The sequence below is a fragment of the Podarcis vaucheri genome, assembly GCF_965113315.1.
Source record: "Podarcis vaucheri genome assembly, chromosome: 17".
NCBI classification, from domain to species: domain Eukaryota; kingdom Metazoa; phylum Chordata; class Lepidosauria; order Squamata; family Lacertidae; genus Podarcis; species Podarcis vaucheri.
The window spans coordinates 32,982,012-33,002,191 of record NC_138755.1 but is presented as its reverse complement, the minus strand read 5'-3'; the positions used below and the strand labels follow the sequence as shown (position 1 = coordinate 33,002,191).

Genomic DNA, 20,180 nt, shown 5'->3' with positions numbered 1-20,180 from the left:
GACCCCCTCATCCCCAACTGCAGTGAAAGTAGTCGAGGTGATCCCCTGGGTACATCACACGCATCTGAAGAAGGGTGTCTGGACTTGCAAGAGAAATCCTGCTGACCCTCTGAAGTTGATCATCACCTTGTGTCTGACGCTACCAGGGAAAAAGCGTTAGGCCACGGGCAACGAGATCCTGCGACTAATCATCACAAGGACAGTTACAAAGACTTTCTCTTTTCTCTCTTATTTTCTTTATTGACTTGCTCTATGTCTTATTGCCCTGACCCTACCAAACCATACCAACCCTATTGGCCTGCTGACCTCTGCTATGACTGGTTTGTCTTGCCGGTGGTAAGAGACGGCATACTCGTAGGCTCTTGGGAACGAGGGTTCAATAGGGCGGCCGCAGTACAGCATCCCACTCTCCCACTGTGGCTCTTTATTCACTGCATTGCCCAGCGCACTTGGATGTGGCTCCTCCGGGGAGCTGCAGGATTGGTCGAAATCTATCGAGTTCTAGACCGCTCTTGTAGTTGTGGGAGAATAGCCTGCTGGTTGCAGGGTAGAGCACTGTACCAACCCCATTTGATAATCAGGTGCACATTAAAATTACTGAACAGGTGCCTGTAAGTTCTGCAGCCGCACCTGTGGTTGTCGTGGTGGCTCAAGCCTCCCTAAATCCCAGAATACTACCTGAACTACTGGACCTGGTAACTCCACACCTAATACCCTTGAATGTGGCAGGGTATTCTTGTGGCTGCATAAGAGTTGCCACCCAGTAGACAGACAGGGCACCTAGTTCCGGAAGAATTGGATGGGAGGGGTGCCCGCGGGCAGGGTCCCCAACGTAGAAACTTGCTCTCCAGCAAATTTAGAGGCACCACTAGGACTTTTGGTATTGGGACCAGAACCCCTTGATATAGTCACCCTGTGTGTCAGGCCGTTGCAGGGGTGGATATATTCTTGTGGGTGCATGGTGATATATGAAGAGGGGGAAGCCCCTTTTGGGTATAATCTCTTGAGGAGACAACACGAGGGCCCAGTCCACCCACAAGGGATTATAGGGAAATTGCTCCATATAGTGGGTGCCTCAGCAAAAAGGTGGAGAGTCACCCCTGAGGCCCAGCGAATAATTGAATACGAATATCAGTGGGCCCTTCAGCAGTAAAAGAACATTAGGAATGGCCCCCGAGTATTGGTGGGAGGAACTATGGAAATATTGGGGTTGGTGGGTAGGCGTGGTATGTACTGCCCTACTTCTCTGGATACTCCTGTATTTTTGCTGGCATTGGCCAAAGTGGGAAAGAGTTCCCTGGTCTCCCCTGCCAACTTTTCCCGTCTAATGACTGAGTGGGGCGTCCATAACCCCTACACTAGGTGTTTACAAGTGGCTGAAGTGGTAACCCATTCTGCCAATAAGTCACCCCAACAGATGCCACGAGTGGACTACCACTCCTCCCACTGCCACTTAACCGTTCCGCCATTGGTCAATGCAGCTACATGTACGCATGTCCTGGCTCTCTATGATGTGGTACCTATAGGTCCATCAAAATGAAAATGCAGAACCATAATCGGTCGGCATTTTCATGATGGAAAGGGGGGAATGAAGGAGTGAGGACCAGGGGTCCACCTGGGTCCACTTTGGAGAGCCGGGCTGGAGCCATGTTATAAGCTGAAAGCTAAAAAAGACATTTCTCTCTCCCCTGCTTGCCCCTGCTTGCATAAACAATATTTTTGCAACACAGCGAGTTTGCAAGAGGATGCGGTCAGGGGATTTTGGAGCTGTTCTGAGAAACTGTTCGTTTGCCCAGGATGTCTAGCCCACCACAAGGTTCTAAGCCGAGCAACCTGTTAAAACCACAAAAGAGGAGGGGGTCAAGGAGCATTTACTGGAACCAGTAAAAGGGGTCAGAAAGATTTTAAACTCGCAGCGCCACCTAGTGTATAATGCAGTTTGGAACCGAAAGACCAACATCAATTATTTAATTGGTTGAGCTTCAATGAATATGCATAAAGGGGAATGTTTGAGGGCTGGGTCAAGGGTTGAACCATTGTTTTGCCTAAGGGGATAAAAACTGTTTGCCCCTGGTGTTCGGGGGCATTTTCTCTCATTTTGGCAGCTGAATGCACCCCTTTGCTTTGCTTGTCTGACAAATAAACCAAAGTCAATAAAACTTTTGTAATTAAAATATTGCTGCCTGGATTTTTTCCATTCTGGTCTGTATTCTGAAGTCTCTAACAATTGTAAGCCACCTTGAATGGATTTATATCCTGAAGGGCAGCATATAAACAGACATAACGATAAACAAACAAACAAGCAAAACAGTTATATAGAATTGCACTGTAAAGTGGTTTTCTGGGCTCAATAGGACAATTAGGGGAGTTGGGTTGCAACTGCTCTTGGAAGGCTCCCAAGGACAAGCTGCAATTTGACATACATTATAGTTGACAAGACACTGATATATTTTCATCTCGGCTGAAGATGAGTTGGTGCACCATTGTGAGAGCAGAATGCAGGACTAGTTATGGGCCTTTAATTGATCCAAGAGGACTCTTGCTATGTTCTTATTTCCAGTTTCAGTTCGCCACAACACTCTCAAGATGGATCTTGGGGTTTTGTTTTGGAAATGTTTCAGATCTGAGGGTCTGCAAATGCCCCAGACTACTGCCCCATGGAAGGTGTGCAGGAATGCTTGCTTGCCTCTGTGGATACTCTAAAAATTATGAACCACATATATGGATTTATCCATTTTCATCTGAGCAAGATCCAGTTGTGTTTTCTAGTTATCCAACTAGGGAACAGGATTTCCAAATATTGATGAGTTATGGCTTGCTTAATTTTATGTGTCAGTGTGCTTAACTTTGAGCCCCAAAGCATCAGACCCTCCAAGTGTCCTGTTTTCAAGTGACGTCCCTGATTTAGAGAAGCCGTTCCAGTTTGTTATAATAATAATACTTTATTATTTATACCCTGCCCATCTGGCTGGGTTTCCCCAGCTACTCTGGGTGACTCCCAACATAATATTATTATTAATAATAAAGTGATAAAACACCAAACATTAAAAACTTCCAGGCCTTCAGATGTCTTCTAAAAGTCAGATACTTGTTTATTTGCTTGACATCTGATGGAAGGGCAGGCACCACTATCAAGAAGGCCCTCTTACTGATTTGATCCCAGAATGTCCCACTTTTCCTTAGGATGTCGCTATTTTCATTGGAGAAATGTTGGAGGGTATGAAACATTATTTACTTATTATATTTTGCCTTTCCACCAAATAGTGCTCAAGATGCCTAGGAGCAATATAAATATTCACCTTAGTTTTGCCATAGTTTACGTTAAGATCATTTTTTTTACAGCAATATCCACCTCAGATGGTTAGCTGTTGTTATAGCCTAGTCTTGCATAGATGAGAGAAAAGGAACTGCATTGGTTTCTCTAACCATCCGTTGGAGCAGCCTTTCTCAACCTGTGGGTCCCCAGATGTTGTTGCACTACAACTCCCATCACCCCAGAGCTCAGGGATGTTGGGAGTTGTAGTCCAACAACATCTGGGGACCAGCTCAGGGATGATGGGAGTTGTAGTCCAACAACATCTGGGGACCCACAGGTTGAGAACTGCTGTGTTGGAGGAAGGAGAGAGCTTGTTATCGCCAAGTGCACCTGTAGTTTCATTTATAGAAAAGGTTAAAAGAAATCGAGCGAGACTGCATTCTTGTTTTACTCCCCAAGTGATTGGCATATTATTTGCTAATAGCCCAGAGGCTGCTGTCTGAATATAGAACCATTTTTTTAACAGTTGGCTATCTAGACTGGTTCAGAAAAGGCTTCCCTCAACTTTTCCTGAACCATTGTATCAAAAGCAGCCTTTAAAAATCCTCAAAAGCAGCATACTGTGTAAGGCTGCCTTCTTAATACGAAGTGCATTTATTTATTCAAGGTATAATAAGTCCAATATAATTGTTCGAAGTAGAATACACTAATCTGAAGCTAGAAGACATCAGGGTTGTATCCAACAAGGTAATCCAACTTGTGCAAGGGCTTTTGCTTGCACAATCGGACTTCCTTTCCTCTGCTTCTTTCGCCCCATCCAATCTGTTCCAGTGGTTCCCTCACCCTCTGGGACGCAGGGAGAGAGGAGCTCACGGATAGGAATTGCCATTGTGAAGGTGGAAGTCCTTGCACTAATGGAATTACCAGGTTGGCTAAAACAAGAGATGTCAAACAATTATGTTAGAATATGCCACCATTTGCATATTCATCAGGAATGGAAATTATTCAAGCAAATACAAGAGGTACTTGCTATTGTTGGTTTTGAGTCCACAAACGTTACAGAAATCACTGTGTTATTTTCTGCATTGTGTTTGACGCTTCCCTTCCATTGCAATACACTGAAGTTAATTATGTACCTAATTAATCAAGCAAGAAGAATAATGTAGGCTTTACTGGAAGCTGAAATGTAGCAGAACGGGAACAGCGCTGATTGCGATGAAAACAGGACGGCCTGGAAATTACTGCCTCCTCACATCCCTCGATACAACCCTGTATCGGTCTGAGTCTTTTGACAATTTCAACAACTGATGTTTGGCTTAGAATTTTGCTGTTATGTCAGTCAAGCTAATAGGTCTATAATTAGAGAGCATAATACAATTATAATAACCATTGTTGTTTCCAGAAGAAAAGGGGGGGGGGAGAGATTACAGAGCATTCTATTTGTTTAACAATAAAATTAACACAAAAAGGGTCCTGACACAAAACAGCGGCACTTGAGCCGACTTTGTAGTGCTTTTGAGGGCTTGCACACGACTCTTATTTTCCCTTTTCCTACCCTCTTGACATTTTCCTCTGCTGTCCTGTGAGCTAAGGGGAACCCAGAGTGGAGAAGATTTCTTAAAGACTTGATGGAGTGCATCCCTGGGGCAGCTGTGTGCTTTTCTTTCTATCTGATCTGATTGTTGGATCTACCAAATATTAGAAGTTTTTGAACTGACACCTTCAGAATTCAGTGGCTTGGCTGCGCCCAACCAGTTATTTTCTAAGATTCGCGCAATCTACTTGAAGCAGTGGCGTAGCGTGGGGGGTGCAGGGGGGGCGGCCGCACCGGGCGCAACATCTGGGGGTTTGGGTTAGGGGGCGCAAATCCACGAGTTAGGGGGCACAAATCCACGGGTTAGGGGGCACAAATTACTTGCCTTGCCCCGGGTGCTGACAACCCACGCTACGCCACTGACTTGAAGTTCTTTTTTTTGCTTTTTAGAAGATCCTTCTCCCTGCCATTACCCAAGTGAGAGTTGCATTGTATTCCCAGTCTTCAGCAGATTCCACTCCCACCCCCCACCCCCCGAGTTTACGGAAGCCAAGCAAGCAGCAATGCTTGGAGGAGTGCTCCCACTGAGTTTGGCAAGAGCTGGAGTGTTCCTGCATGCTGGCGGCCGATGGGCTCCCTCCTGCCCTGGGGGAAACGGATCAGCAATGCTTGGAGGAGCACCCTGACTCCAGCTGAGTCCAGTGAGAAACCAGGGTTTGGTGGTGGTGGAAGAGGGGCACAGTGGACGGAGCCAGGAGGCAGCAATTCCTGTTTCGCCTCAGGTGGCCAAATGGTATGGGCTGCCCCCGTAAGTTATCTTTTATGCCAGGCATGTCAGGGGCCTGATCCGGCCTACTGGTCGATTAAATCCAGCTCAACAACTTTGGGGTAAAATTGTAAAAAAAAAGCTCAGCCACCTCATTCCAAAAAAAGCTCAACAACTTCATCAAATCTGGCCCTTTTTGAAAAAGTTTGGGTACCCCTGTTTTATGCAGTTTGTCCACCATCAATTATTGTCTCACGAGGAATCTCTCATAAGCCTAAAATACCTAATGGAGGCATCGTGCGGGTTCTTTTGTTTTGGAAATCCTAGGACATTTGCTAATGCAGGTAAGTTTCCTTCACGCGAGAAGATGTTTGCCATATGTCCTCTTTTTCCAGGACACGTCCTCTTTTTCTTGGGAAGAGTCAACATAGTACACATTGGCAAATCTGTCCTCTTTTTTGCACTTCAAAATATGGCAACCCTAGCAGTGCTAATCTTTAAAGTATTATCAGCTCTCCAGGAGCAAATTCAAGCCCCATGATTTCTTCACAGACAACTGTAAAATTTCTACTTCTTCGCTGAAGAAGTCAAAGCAGTCAAATTGTTTCTCTCTAGGTCCCAGCCAAATTTGGGAGTCATGGTCTCTGCAGCAAGTAGTAGCCAGCCATTAGTGCCCTTTGAAGAATCATCATTGGCTATTTACTAAACAAAAACTTAGAGAAAAAGATCATGGCATCTCATTTGATGGGCATGGTGATAAAATTACCCCTCATTGTTTTCTAGATTGCCACTTCATTCATATTTGTTGTTATTTTAATATGCTATAAAAGGACAAATTCTGTTCTTTCCACTAAACTGGATTTCTCATCTGCATTTCTGTAATTTTCCATTCTTTCCTGCAGGAACATTATGTAGGAGTAATTTCCGCTGAAATTACTGGGATATTCTACTTATAAGGGCTTAGGTTATGTAAACTGAAGTGACAGTGCGGAATGGCAAGAAATATGGATCTGCACATTGCAGCCCTTGACAACCTGTGTAGTGCACTGTGAGCCAATAAATTTCTGGTTCAGTAGGTTAAGATATTGAGTAAAGATAAATGATAGAGGGTAAGGATTTGCTGAATTAACCATGTGAACTGGAATACAAAAAAGGGGGGTGTGAGGAGGTCAGGAAACAAGTAAATGAAATATAAGACATGAAAATATTGATTCCTTTTTAACTTCTTTTTTTCTTTTTTTTACTTTTTATGTATTTTGTCTTTGTATTTTTGTATCTCTTTTTTATTATTGTTATTCTTTTTTATTTCTTATTTTTAATTTTGTAACCTTTTATTATCTGCAAAATTTCAATAAATATCATTTTTTTTAAAAAAAATCTGGTTCAGATCTCACTTGGAGGTCTTAAACAGTCCACTGTTTTATACCTGTGCCCCCCACCCCTGGGCGGGTTGAATATTTATTTACTTTATAGATTCCCACCACCACCACACTCTTCAAATAAAATTATTTTCAGGGCAGCATTATGAAAATAACCACTTGGAGAATTAGTTTTCCCTCATAGCATGTCGGCTTGAGGTAAGCGTATGCATTACTTCATTTTCAACAGGGCTGGCCCAAGAGATTTTGCTGTCTGAAACAAAGAACAAGATGGCATCCCCTTCTATTCCATGTAACACCATCAGGACTGATAGTTGTCTTACTTTTGCCCTTGTGATGGGATAGCATCCTCCACTGCACTGAGGCAGCGGAACAGTTTAGGGGATACTGGCTAGACGACCCAGCACATACGACTCTATTCACCAACATGTTGTTGCTGCTGCTGCCTACCCATAGACCCTTTTATTATTTTGGAAGAGGGTTATCTTGGTTTTGGACTCCTAAAAATCCTGTAGAAATTGTGCAAGACTATTAGAAGGCAGCGGAAATTCTATTGATTCCCATCTGTCCGGATGTTTCTCATCCATGTCCAGTATCTTAAATTACCACTTTGTTTAATATTTAATCCAGAATGTCCTGCTGTTGCTGTGGTATCTTGTGGACCATTCTTGTTCTAATGAGATCTTACTCATTCTCGTTGGCAGAGGAAAATAAAGTTCACATAGTTCTCTTGCTGCTCAATGACTACTATAAATTTAATTGGTGGTGACTCTGTTTTAATTATCGGTATTTGCTCATTTTACTTTTTGCAATGATGTGGCTAATAGCAATAAAGCTGGGGCAGGGAAACAGGGAAAAAATACCTCAAAGGGATTTTATCATCAAGCAGTAGGATCAAGATTCAAGAAGCAACTCCTCTTGCAACAACCCTATGCTCACTTAACCTGGGAGTAAGCCTCATTGACCATAGTGGGTCTTATTTCTGAATAAACATGCATTGTGAGAGAGGAAATAGGGAAAGGCTGCAGAACCATTCACAAGAGGCTGAAGAGAAGTGAATTGATATGTGTCAGGCTTGTTAATAAGGCTTCATTGATATACCAGTCCCTGATTCCCCCTTCAGCAGCGCACAGACTATTTTCATACCTGGGCTGAGGAGTTCAAAGAGATCAAGCTGTTACTAAGGACTTTTGATGTTCCTTCTGATAAATGAGCAGGGGAAAGTAGCAATCAACCAATCAATAAAATTCTAACAAATTTCAATAGAAAAACTAGGGGGGGGGGAATCTCTAGTTCTCAGTGGCTCCATTCACACACAACTTAGCCATTATTTTAACATGATATGTTCAACAAACCACAAGTCTTCTCATATACGAACAAAGAAGCCATGGCTTGTTTCTCCAAACCTTGCTTTGTTTTCCAGCTTCTCTTGCCTCACGGTTTTGTAACCTGAAGAGCACTTGAGGTGGGGTGGCTAGCTATAAACAAACCATGGTTAAACAAGATTGTTAAGTTAGAACATAAACCATGGTTAAAACAAACCAGCAACAAACCATAAGCTTATTTTAGTTTCGCGGAAAACAAACCATGGTTAGTATGCTAGGCTGAATACGTAGTCATAGTTGGGCTAAGGACACTAGGGCTTAGCATTACGTATAAAGCAGGGAACTGAGGTGGTGAACCAGGGGTTGCCAATATTTTTGGCCCCTTGAGAGAATTTGAAAGTTTGAGAGACCATTGTGGGCACTTTCTCCTGTGGTACCTTCTCCCTCCCCTCAACATAGAATATGTTTCATGTGCACATGCACACACTATTTTTCTATGGGGGCTGGCTAAATGTTGGATCCAGCAGAATTAAAACAAATTTGCATGGGGTCCACCAAAAACCACCATCAAATCAAAACTTGTTTCAGCAGACTGCAGAGGGGGAAAAAAATCACAGATCTGATGCTTGTGAGCACCACAGAAACATTAATCCCAGCCAGACATGAATCCTGCTTGATCTCCATGATTTTGCATATTTTGACTGAAAAATCTCTAAAAATAATAAATCACAAAGCACATCTTTGGACACAGGTCATTTGATGGTGGTTCTGAGGGAAAAATTGTGAGGATCTGTAAGGATCCATATTTGTGTACGATGGCATTGTTGGTAAACACCAGATCTGGAGTTTGATGGCTCAGGCACCAGAGACAGGTGGGGTCTGCATTTCAATGGTGGTTGAGGTGGCAGGGCGAGGGGGATAAACCCTGTGGGAAAAAATGTGATGCCAAGGGGATCTGTTTTGCTAGATTTGACTTGTGTGTATTTATGTATGCATGTGCTTACACACTCCCCCCCCCCCCGACATTTCATATTCTCTCTCCTGATTCCTGTGGCACCTCACTTTCTCCCCTCTGCTCCTCCTAACTGCTATTTTCCTTCTCTCCGGCTCCCTGATCACTTTGTTTCCCCTCTTGCCCTCTCAGTCGCTCCACTTTCTGCCCAGCTATTCAAGAACTGAACTGATCCTTGAGCAACACAGAGCTGAAAGTGGAATGGGAGCAGCGTCACACTTCCTCCTTCCGCTCTATGTTCTTTTCGAGAGAGAAATGTACTGTATCTATAAGCACCTCAGGACAAAGCCGGCGGTGGATAAGGGCTGGCTTGCAAGGGAGGCGGGCGCACTCAGAGGCTTCACAGGCCCCTGAGAAATTGTGAGGTTCCCCGGGTTATTTGCAGTGAGGAGGGGATGTGTTATAAATGTGCTTTAAATAAATGGTGTGCACACAGCTGTAATCACTGAAGGTTACTCTCCTAAGACCAGTGCTTTTTTTTTCTTTAAAAAAAAAGTTTTGGGGTACTCTAATTTTGACGCAAGAAAATCACCATTTTATAGTTCAGATCGGGGAAAATAAATACAGTAAATGGGCAAAAGTACAAAGATCCACAAGATGTTTAGGGGTATGCGTACCCCCAGAAAAAAGCACTGCCTAAGACTATTTGTTCCTATATATAAAAGAAATAACCACCACCCCAGCATTTAGAAAACTTGCATGTTAGTTTTCTTCAATAACGGCAGTTGTTTTGGTTCCTCCCAATTAAGTTTTCAGCCCAGTTTTATTATTATTACTCCAGAAGATTGCTTGCACCAGGGAAATGATCATTCTTCTGGACTTCTTAAGAGCATTTGATATACAATCAACCAGGGTAACTTGGTAGGGGGCTGTATTTGCAGGTGGCACCAGTCAGATGGGTGGCGTATAAATAATAAAATTCTTCTTCTTCTCCCTGGAGGGCAGGAGCAGACCCGGAAGATGGTGTTAGGAAGACTACTAGTTTGCTGTTTTGTCTTTGGCCTATACAGTACTTCAGTTTTAACCTTGACCTCTGTGCTGCTCAATGCCTGCATTAAACTGCTGAATAGTGAAGTTATACTGAGACTGGGCATAGTCTTCTACGTGGATCTCCTGGTGATCTGGCTCGTTTTCTTCTGCCATAATAAAGATAGACAACTAAATTGTTCCCTGCTCATTCCTTGCTCCTCTTTCCTCTGTCTCCCTCCTTGCCAAAACTTCTCAGGCCATCTCCCTTTTGTAACATCATGCTACAAACCACTATAGTATTGCTGTTCAAACAACAGCCCTCGACATACAATTATAAGCATGATGTTTTTTTCATGGAGATCTGGATTTCCCTGCCCAGGAGATGCTAGGTTTTCGGTTTTCCTTCTCATTTTCCTCTTCAAAATATTTGCCTCCTTCATTTCTTGCTTTCCCTCTGACTCTCTCTCGCCTTCTTCCTTGGTTGTTCTCTAGCCCTCCTGACAACCTGCCGTGTCTCCCCAGGAGTTTCCTGCCCTTGCGCTGTGTAGATCCAGCCCTAACTGTGAGCTGTTCTTATTTTTGTCATTTGAAGTGTGTCTCAGGAGAGCAAAGGAAATAGCAGTTTAGATTTGGAGGATTTTTTGTTTTAAAGCAAGGGGAATAGTGGTTTGGGGACAAATCCTGTAGCCTCTGGAGACAGGGTGGCGAGTTTATGCTGGCACAGAAAGAGGAGACGCCTGTGCTCAGGAGGCCAAACAATCCACAGTTGGCAGAGAGACGAGGATGTTTTCTCGGAAGCGTAGCTTTACCTTTGGAGTCTGTGAAGGGTATGTACCTATACAGGTTCTGGCTGACCCTGTTGCATGTCCTTCCTGCTCAGTGGCATAGCGTGGGTTGTCAGCACCCGGGGCAAGGCAAGTAATTTGCGCCACCTAACCCGTGGATTTGCGCCCCCTAACCCCCAGATGGTGCGGCCGGGCCCCCCTGCACCCCCCACGCTACGCCACTGTTCCTGCTGCATCTTCCAGGAAAAGAAGGGTGCTGGATTTATTTTGCATTTACGAAAATTTGGGGGAACTTCCAGAAGAATGAGGGGTTCCTCGAGTCTTTTGGGAAGGGGAGTGAGCTGGATTGCTCTCGCCTTCCAGCATGCAATGCCTGAATCTTTAGGTCTTCCTTTCCCCCCTCTTTCTCCCCTTCCTCTTGGTTTTCGAAAAGATGTCTTGTTGTACACAGTTATTTCCAAAGACAGGGAAACAGTCATTTCTCACAAGACTTTTGCTTTCAGAGCAGAAAAGGGGAGTTCTATAGACCCACAGCTGAAAATCGCATCTGGAGAATAGTCCTATCGGTACCATGGTATTCTGTGGAACGTGAAATGCTAAATATTTCACTGAAATTTCATAGGACTTGGGCAGGCCTGTTGCCAGAAATATTTCAGTGAGGGGGCCTAATGGTAAACTGGGAGAAAGGAGCGTTAATGCAGAGCAGCCAGTATCAAGAAACAAGTATGCTCAAAGTTATTTGATGTGGATGTAGTAAAATTAAATGGTTATAAAGTCTAAATATATAAGTAATCCCAGTGTTGCTCTACTCTCTTAGCAGCCAGAATATTGGGAACTGAGAGCAGTTTTATTCCCTATTGAGCAACTAAGAGTGCATACACAAGGTACTTTTGAAGCACATTTTCCTCCTCAAAGAGTTCTGAGCACTGTAGTTTGTTCAAGGTGCTGGGAATTGTAACTCTGTGAGAGGTAGATTACAGTGCCCATATTTCTTAGAGGGGGAAAAATGAGCTTCAAATGTGCTTTAAAGGTGCAGTATAGATAATTTTTGCCTACACATTTCACCCATATATTAGCATAAGAAAAAGAATCACATCTCTTTCTCCACCTTCATGAAATAGGAATATTCCGGGGAGGGCCTGGAATATCCCTCAATTCCCACAGGCCTCTTGTGGTTACAAACCTGGATTTTGGTTTATAATAAGGGTATCTGGAGTTTGCGAGTCACAGGACTGTATTATGGCTAAGGTTGTGAACTGTGAGGCAATTCAAATATCACTTTAACCACAAACTCAGGAAGGGGAACCTATGACCTTCCAGATGTTATCGGAGTACAACTCCCATAATTCCTGCCCATTTGCCATGCTGGCTTTTATCTGATGGGTAACATCTTGAGAGCCACAAGTCCTATCCACACACTACCAACTTAATAGCATTTTTAAACCACTTTAATAGCATTTTTAAACCACATGGCTTATCCTCAAAGAGTCCTGGGAACTGTCCTTTAGTAAGATGCTGGGAATTATATGTGTCCTAATTCCCAGGATTTCATAGGAAGAATCATGATTAGCGTGGCTATATGCTATTGCTCAGCCTTGCAGCTATATAAGAAGGTGATAACTTTAAATAATGTGTGTGATGCACTTTGAACACTGAAAAAGTGTCATAAAATGTTTATTATATATTGTTATATAAGGCTGTCAATTAGATATACCGACCAGTAAAACCACATTCTGGCAGTTTTCACAAATACTTAAAGACTTGAGAAGCTAGTATACTTTAGAGGTAGTACAACAAGGTTTTTTTATTTTCTATTTTGCTATTGGCTCTTCCCATCCTTTACTCTGATCATTCCGTGCATGAAGGCTTCCCCTCCTAGCCCACCTTGGCTCCAGGGCTCCAGTAATGTTTCAAATCCAAGCTAGCAACTTTAAAAAGAACTGCAATAGATTTAGAGCTTGCCTCTGGGATTTGTACCTGGGTGAGTTTTAGTTGTCCAGCTGTTTTGGCTTGATTCCCCAGATGTTTTAAATCCACATTGCAAAGCAAGCAATGAGCAACTTAATTTGCATAAGACCCTAATTATTAACCCATGTAAATGAATTGTGATTATGTGTGCATTTTTTTCCTGGGCTTATTTGTTTGGGAGGAATGTTCAGGTTCTTTCAGGAAAGCCTCTAAGTGAGTTTACTGGAAGCAGTAATTACCCCTTGCTGTGCTGCCTCTATATTACCGTCTTTCAGTATTACCATCATCAGTGAGAAACAGATGTTGAAGGGGAAACTGATTTCTACCTCTGCATTGTGCTTCTATTAATGCAGATAGATTCTCAGAATATCTCAGCTGCAGTTTGGTCACTTAAGATCAAACAGAATGCATGTCACACTGAGTCTCAGAGTCGCCCAGTCCCTAAAATGGTAATGGTACCGAAAGTGGGAAGTTGTGCACCCTGGCATTCTCTGGGCAGCCGAGTCACACTCAGATACAGGTCTTATAAAACTAGATGAGTTCTCTCATTGTTTTGGTAAATGGCCTCCAAGAGTATTCCCCAGCTACTGCTAATGTTTATTGCCCAAGGAGTTTGTAACTCGCTATTTACTGTCATGTGACTTCTGGGATCAGGGTATAATTTATTTTACATGGCATTCCTTATGCTTCTGTTTCTTGTTAAAATTTGGAAAGACTCTGCTATTGTGTGGCTAATCAAGTAAGATAATTTATGTCGTAAAAACTCTTGGGGTCCTGCAAACACATTTTACTCATTCATATACAGTGGTACCTCGGTTCTCAAACACCTTGGTACTAAAATAACTTGGAACCCAAACACTGCAAATCCAGAAGTGTGTTTCCGTTTGCGAACCTTTTTCGGACGCAGAACGTGCTCTGATTTGAGTGCTACATTGAGGTCTGTCTGTTTTTGCTATTTATTTTGCGTTTTTGTTTTCGCGGCTACTGATTGATTGTATGACTGCAGTACATTGTTTATTGTTTTCATTTTATGGATCACTGGTCTCATTAGATAGTAAAATTCATGTTAAACTGCTGTTTTAGGGGTTGTTTTTAAAAGTCTGGAACCGATTAATCCATTTTGCATTGCTGTCTATGGGGAAGTGCGCCTTGGTTTTGGAACACTTTGGTTTTGGAACGGACTTCCGGAACGGATTACATTTGAGAACCAAGGTAGATGTGTATAGATACATACACACATACACACACGTAGTGAACTGTTGGACTAACAGCAGGTCACCAAAAGAAACATATGCTATGGAAGTCTGTTGACTTAATTCTCTTTTGGGAATTGTTCCAAGCCTGTTTCTCTTTCACAGAACTCACATCTTCCCTTTGTAAAACCTACCGGTGTGATTTCTAGGATTTTTCTCTTTTTATAGCAAAGCAGAACACAACACTTGTAGTTCAAGTTTATTCTAATACTCAGCTGTTACCAGGCATGACGAAGAAGGGATCAAGAATTAGCTGAGCCAAGTCAAAGTGATGGAAGACCGGGAGAGGTGTCTGTGTGGAGTCCTATTTGGACATAACAAGGAAACTGCAGTGGAACCACCGAAGGGGTAGAAGGAATAGCATGTGGCAGCTTGGCTGCCAGTACTAAAATGGAAAGTGGGGTGCAGCAGTAGGCTGGAGGGAATTTTACAAGTAAAAGCATGGAAGTAGGGATCACTTAGGATTCACTGCGAACACTGTCCTAGAGGATTTCTAGGTTAGCATTAAAAAACAACAACTTGATTCACTGGGCAGATAAGCCTGGTACTGTTTTCTGTCCGGAGTTTCTGGCATATGCTTATGTGGAAAATGCTACAAACATATACCTGTGTTAACTGGCCTGATCAGGGGCAGGGTGGGGGGGGAACGGGGTGTTACATTTCTCAGTTATCGTTGAGATTTTGGGGTTTGGTCTTGAACCCATTGTCAGCTGCGATATTTTCTTGGAAATATAATATGATGATCATTCTCCACTGATTTTGAAAGTGTGGGCCCAAGGGTCTTACGAAGTGCAAGCATAACAATTCTTAGGCTTGTAAGTAAAGGTGGGTGTCAACATCTGGGAGGGATAGAGGATCAGCCTGCCACATTGGAGATTTTATGGTGCTCCGATTAGAGTTGTGTCTCCTTTTCATGCAGGAGGACTGATGAGGCAGAGCGCTGCATCAGTGACACCTTAGATTCACCTGTCCAGGATCCTCAGGCTGCCCTTAATCCAGCTGTTCAAAATAAGGTAAGAGGCTGCAGAATCCTTCTTTAAAAAACCAACAACTAGAATCCTTGCAGTCAGGTATTCAGTGAGTAAGGGTGTGGACTGAATCAGCTCTCTCAACCAACTGGTGTGCATGTAGTCCTGGCAGGGCCGGCCCGCCCATTTGGTGAGGTAAGGCAGTTGCCTTACGCAGCAGATCTTGCCTCCAGTGAGTGTGCTGCTCACCACCTCTGCCACTGCCTCATCTCCACCCACAAATGTCTGCTCCTCCACAGCCTCCTTTTACTCCCCCACCACCTTTGTGGGGAGGTCTGTGAAGTAAGACGTAGGGAGCTGTGGAGGAAGAGGTGGCGGCGGTAGGCGGAGTGGCATTTTCTGTTTTGCCTGAAGTGGCAAAACGTTCTGAGCCAGCCCTGGTCCTGACTGTTGAATTGGACTGGTGAATTGCACAAACACCACTGTTTAATTGGTGCAGGTCTCCTACAGCTAGGGATATACAGAGAATCCCTTTTCAATACACGTGCGGCCCCTGGTGAGATCAGAACAAGTAGTAAGGGTTGTGCTTTTAGATGGGAAAACTTCTAGACTGGTATGGAAACTCTTCCTCAGATAAATTACTATCTGAATAATAAAGGTGATACTGATGAATTGCTTTTTTAAAAAGTGAAAGATTCATAAATCACAAGACCTTAGAATATGTGAGTACTATTTTTCCAGTCTGGTTTCTGAATAATTAGAGTTTATGCAATAGTTTTTCTTTCATGCCTAATTCTGTAACAGTGAAGATAAGTATTTATTTTAACATCAGTGATGAGAAAGTCTCAATCTTATGAAGAGCCTTGCGGATTCAAGTTTTGGGGCACGTGTAAAGGGCAAAATATTAAGCATCATATAATGTCACAAAGAATAAAAGTCTCATCATTTACAGAGACCTCGATCAAAATTTGTGACCTTGGAAATTCATTTCTTATTTCCTGTTATTTCTCACAGGCAGTGGATTTGTTTGAAATGATTGAAAAAATGCAGGTATGGTGTGCTTATTCCATCAAGTTTCAGCTTTCTTTGTGCTGACTCACCTTCTATGCATTAAATCTGCTGTGAGATTGTACCTCCATTGCAACACTGCTGTCGTGTAAAAACCTGCTGTCTCTCATTCCAGTCCTGTCCTGTCCTGTCCCACCCCCCACCCCCAGTTTTACAGCACCTTCTGCTAACCAGTCTTGTTTACCTCCATTCAGAAAATGTATTTATCTCTTCCCCTTGTTATAAGAAAAAAACTGCTCCTTTTCCCTTATGGGGTATCCAAGAGCCCATATAGAGTCCTTAAGTGGGTTCCCTAATGGTAGGAGAAAATAACAGAGGCCAAACAGAGTATATTGCAAAGCAAAGCAGCTGGTAAGCCTGATCTTTATTATCTGTTGCAACAGGGTCCCTACTCACCACATGCAGGAGGGAGAGGAGAACCCAGACCAATGGTGCATAAGCCCTTATATAGACTTTTGAAATTGCCCACCCTGTAGCCCAAGACCAGCCCCCCTAAAACATCATACATACATCACAGAAGGAGGCCGTCTACAGCAGAAGCCCTGTTTGCGAGGATACTTGATATTGGTCACTGATTGCTTTACCTGGGCAGCCTGGCCATTGTTTTGTGATGGCAAATACTTTAGTTCCTGAATCCAGGTCACAGGCTCACCCTATTCATACACAAATACACCCTTAAGACAGGATTTGTAAGCAAAAGACAATGGGGAGCCTTTCTCCTAACAGAAAAATATTTGAGATCAGTTTCGGAGAGTCAGAATGACTTCAGGATTGCTCTCCTGTACTATGTCAGACACGTGGCTTATATACTTATATATGTGTTTGCCTTGTATATTTATGAACATTTCATTTATATTTGACACCTAAGAATTCTTACCACACCTTGCTCCTGCTTGTTACAACTGGGGTGGGTTTCTTTCCGCTGAGCTTCTGTCAGCTAACGTTCATTTGCGGCCAAGGATGTATACACTTAACCCCACGGTTCTAGGGATGAAATATTTTGTAGGAGTGCCTTGGCATCCCTGCTCTGCCCCACCCCTGGCTGGAGGCTAAGTTCCTATTGCCAGTTGGCTCAGAAACTGCAACAGAGGCAATAACTAAAAATGGCACTCCGCAGCCTATATGATTTGTTGATTGCGTCAGAGAACCAGCAGCGCCAAACTGCTGGTGGTGAGGCAAGAGCTGGCAATTATCTAGTTGCTAGGTGCCGGAGGCCGCATGCACAGGAGCTCTGACGTAAGGAACATGTGAAGCAAAATCCCCCTTCCCTGCCACCAGTCCGTGCCTGCTTGTGTTTTCTTCTCTCTGTTGTCACTATGTGCGGCTGTTTGTGCTAGCAAAGCGAACTCAGCATTCTCTCATTATGCCGTGTTAACTTTCTCTTTTTTATTATTTAACAGAACTTGCATTCTGCTTAAGTGCAAAAAAAAAAAAAAAATCCCAACAGCGTCTGAGCAACAGATAGATAGATAGATAGATAGATAGATAGATAGATAGATAGATATAGTTAAAAAGATCAAGGTTAAAACGATGGTGTGTTAGAAGCTAAAATTACAGATTAAAACACATAGCAGTTTTACATGTCTGGGTAAAAGGTAAAGGGGCCCCCTGACCATTAGGTCCAGTCGTGACCAACTCTGGGGTTGTGGCGTTCATCTCGCTTTATCGGCCAAGGGAGCCGGCGTACAGCTTCCGGGTCATGTGGCCAGCATGACTAAGCCGCTTCTGGTGAACCAGAGCAGCGCATGGAAACGCCGTTTACCTTCCCGCCGGAAGGTATCTACTTGCACTTTGACGTGCTTTCGAAATGCTAAGTTGGCAGGAGCAGGGACTGAGCAATGGGAGCTCACCCCGTCGTGGGGATTCGAACCGCCGACCTTCTGATCGGCAAGTCCTAGGCTCTGTGGTTTAACCCACAGCGCCACCCGCATCCCACATGTCTGGGTACACTTATGTAATTAAAAGAGTTTTTATCAGAAAAGTGTACGGCAAATGTGTTTGCTACCTGGATAATTGGGTGCACACACCTTACCTTTTAATCTTAAACTCTCAAGTCTAAGAGGAGGAAAGGAAATGGAGTAACCAGGTAGGACTGGAAAACTACGCTGATACCTGTCTAGGTGTCTTGAACAGAAACAGTTAGATGTGTGTATGAATGCCTCTATATCCAGCAAGGCTTTAACTTGATGTTTGGACTGTGCAGAACATGGATTGATTCTGACACCTGGATAAGAGGGGAACATTTGGGAGCAGTTTTGGTTGCAAAACATCATGCTCTTTCCCTTTCCTAAAGCAATGGATCTCAGCCAGAATAAGACAGAATGAGGTGTAGGGGCTCCATTCTCCCACTGCTTACAGTATTTTAGATTATATGATGTGATTATTTCCCAGATTCACCTGTATTTCTGATTACTCCTTCTACACACTGAGCGACTATTGTTATGTAAATGGTGAAATGGGCTTGTGTGTCCTAGGTGTGTATGCCAAAGGCACAAATCCTTTTGCTTTGCAAACAAGGGAGTTGTTTGTTCAGTTTGTGTTGATGATATTCTACAGTTAATTATTATGAAAAAGTAGCAACAACAGGTATGCTGGCTGTTCTCTTTTTGCAATTTAACTTTGGCCATATCCAGAAGTAGGGCTTAAAACTTTGTTGAGAATCTTGCTCTCAGCTGCAGAAATCTGAACTTGTGTTGCAAGGGTGGGCGGGTTGGCAGGGGGGATATTGGCATCAGGTGGAGGGGAAAGGGAAAAGGAGAGACATACTGGGCTGTGCAGTTTCACTCTGCCTTTTTCTCTGTCTAGAAAAGTCGTTTGGATGAGCAAAGGTGTTCACTTCCAGCTCCACTCAAGGTCAGTTCAGCAATTATACGACTGAACCCTCCAATGGAATTTTAGTACTAAAAATGACAACTGTAAGAGCCGATCCTCACATTGTCTTTATAATGCATGGTATAAAAAGCTGTTTCCCAACATCCAGAGAGGGATCAATGAGGCCCAGATAGGGCTAAGCATATATTATCAAGCTGGGAATCAGGAGCAAGACAGCAGGACTGTGTTTTGCTCCCAGCTGAATTGCAGCTTTGAGTGTGTCCCTGTATCAGTGAATGGCAGCCTTCCACTTATGTAGGTTTCAACTGTGGAGCCAAGGGACTAGGAGGTGAGCCAAACTAATGTAACAAATATATGCGAAAGAGATGGGAATTGCAAGGATAGGGAAGAGCTAATGCCAGAGGGTTTTCATGAGGAAGACAGGGAGCTGGGGGAATAGTCATTATATATATAATGTCATTATATGCAGGTTTTGGTGTCTTCGGGTGTCTTCCCGTGTAAGAGTCGGGGTGTCTGTGCGACGTTTCGACGAGGTCTCACTCGTCATCTTCAGGCTGGTGCTTTCGGCTTCTTGTTACTGGAACAGAGCAGAGTCTGGTGTTTGAGTTCCTATAAATACTGTTGAGGGGTGTGGTGTATAGCCTCCAACGTTCTGGGCAGAGAGGAAGTTCCTAGATTAGTGTGCCTTTTCTTCTTTTGTTCCTTAATTACTAGAGGGATATCTTGGGTGATTTCATGAGTGATATTCTGAATACCACTGGGTGGGTCATTAAGTGTAGATTAGTTGCTAAAGCTTTCGTGTCTTGACCTCTTGAGCTTGTGAAGAGTTTTTCTGAGAAGATGGCTGTGCTGCATTTAGTTGTGCTCTGGCTTGGCTTCGTGTATAGGGGCGAGCTGTGGTTTTGTGCCTTGTGCCAGCCAGATCTGTGTAGGGATTGCAGGGGGGTGCAGCATCCGGAGGTGCCACTATAGTTTGGCTACTGGATGGAGTCTGTAATATGTCTGTGGAGAGGGTCTGGGTTTGGGTCTGGTGTGGTTGATTGGTGACGGCGTTCTGTGTGCCTC

At 43.5% G+C, this 20,180-nt stretch overlaps 1 protein-coding gene across 8 annotated transcripts in view; it reads left to right on the top strand.

The window, feature by feature from the left end:
• Positions 1-20,180, top strand: part of LOC309521815 (rap1 GTPase-activating protein 1-like) — a 54,877-nt gene that overhangs the window by 7,805 nt on the left and 26,892 nt on the right. For 4 of the 8 annotated variants that reach the window (XM_082204769.1, XM_082204770.1, XM_082204768.1 and 1 more), the window contains exons 1-4: positions 10,849-11,068; positions 15,167-15,260; positions 16,230-16,265; positions 19,089-19,136. In XM_082204769.1, coding sequence (XP_082060895.1) covers positions 11,025-11,068; positions 15,167-15,260; positions 16,230-16,265; positions 19,089-19,136 — 222 coding nt within the window. In that variant the 5' untranslated portion in view covers positions 10,849-11,024. Of the gene's footprint in view, positions 1-10,845; positions 11,069-15,166; positions 15,261-16,229; positions 16,266-19,088; positions 19,137-20,180 lie in introns of those variants that run through there. The other 4 variants (XM_082204765.1, XM_082204764.1, XM_082204767.1 and 1 more) reach the window with 3 other exon arrangements.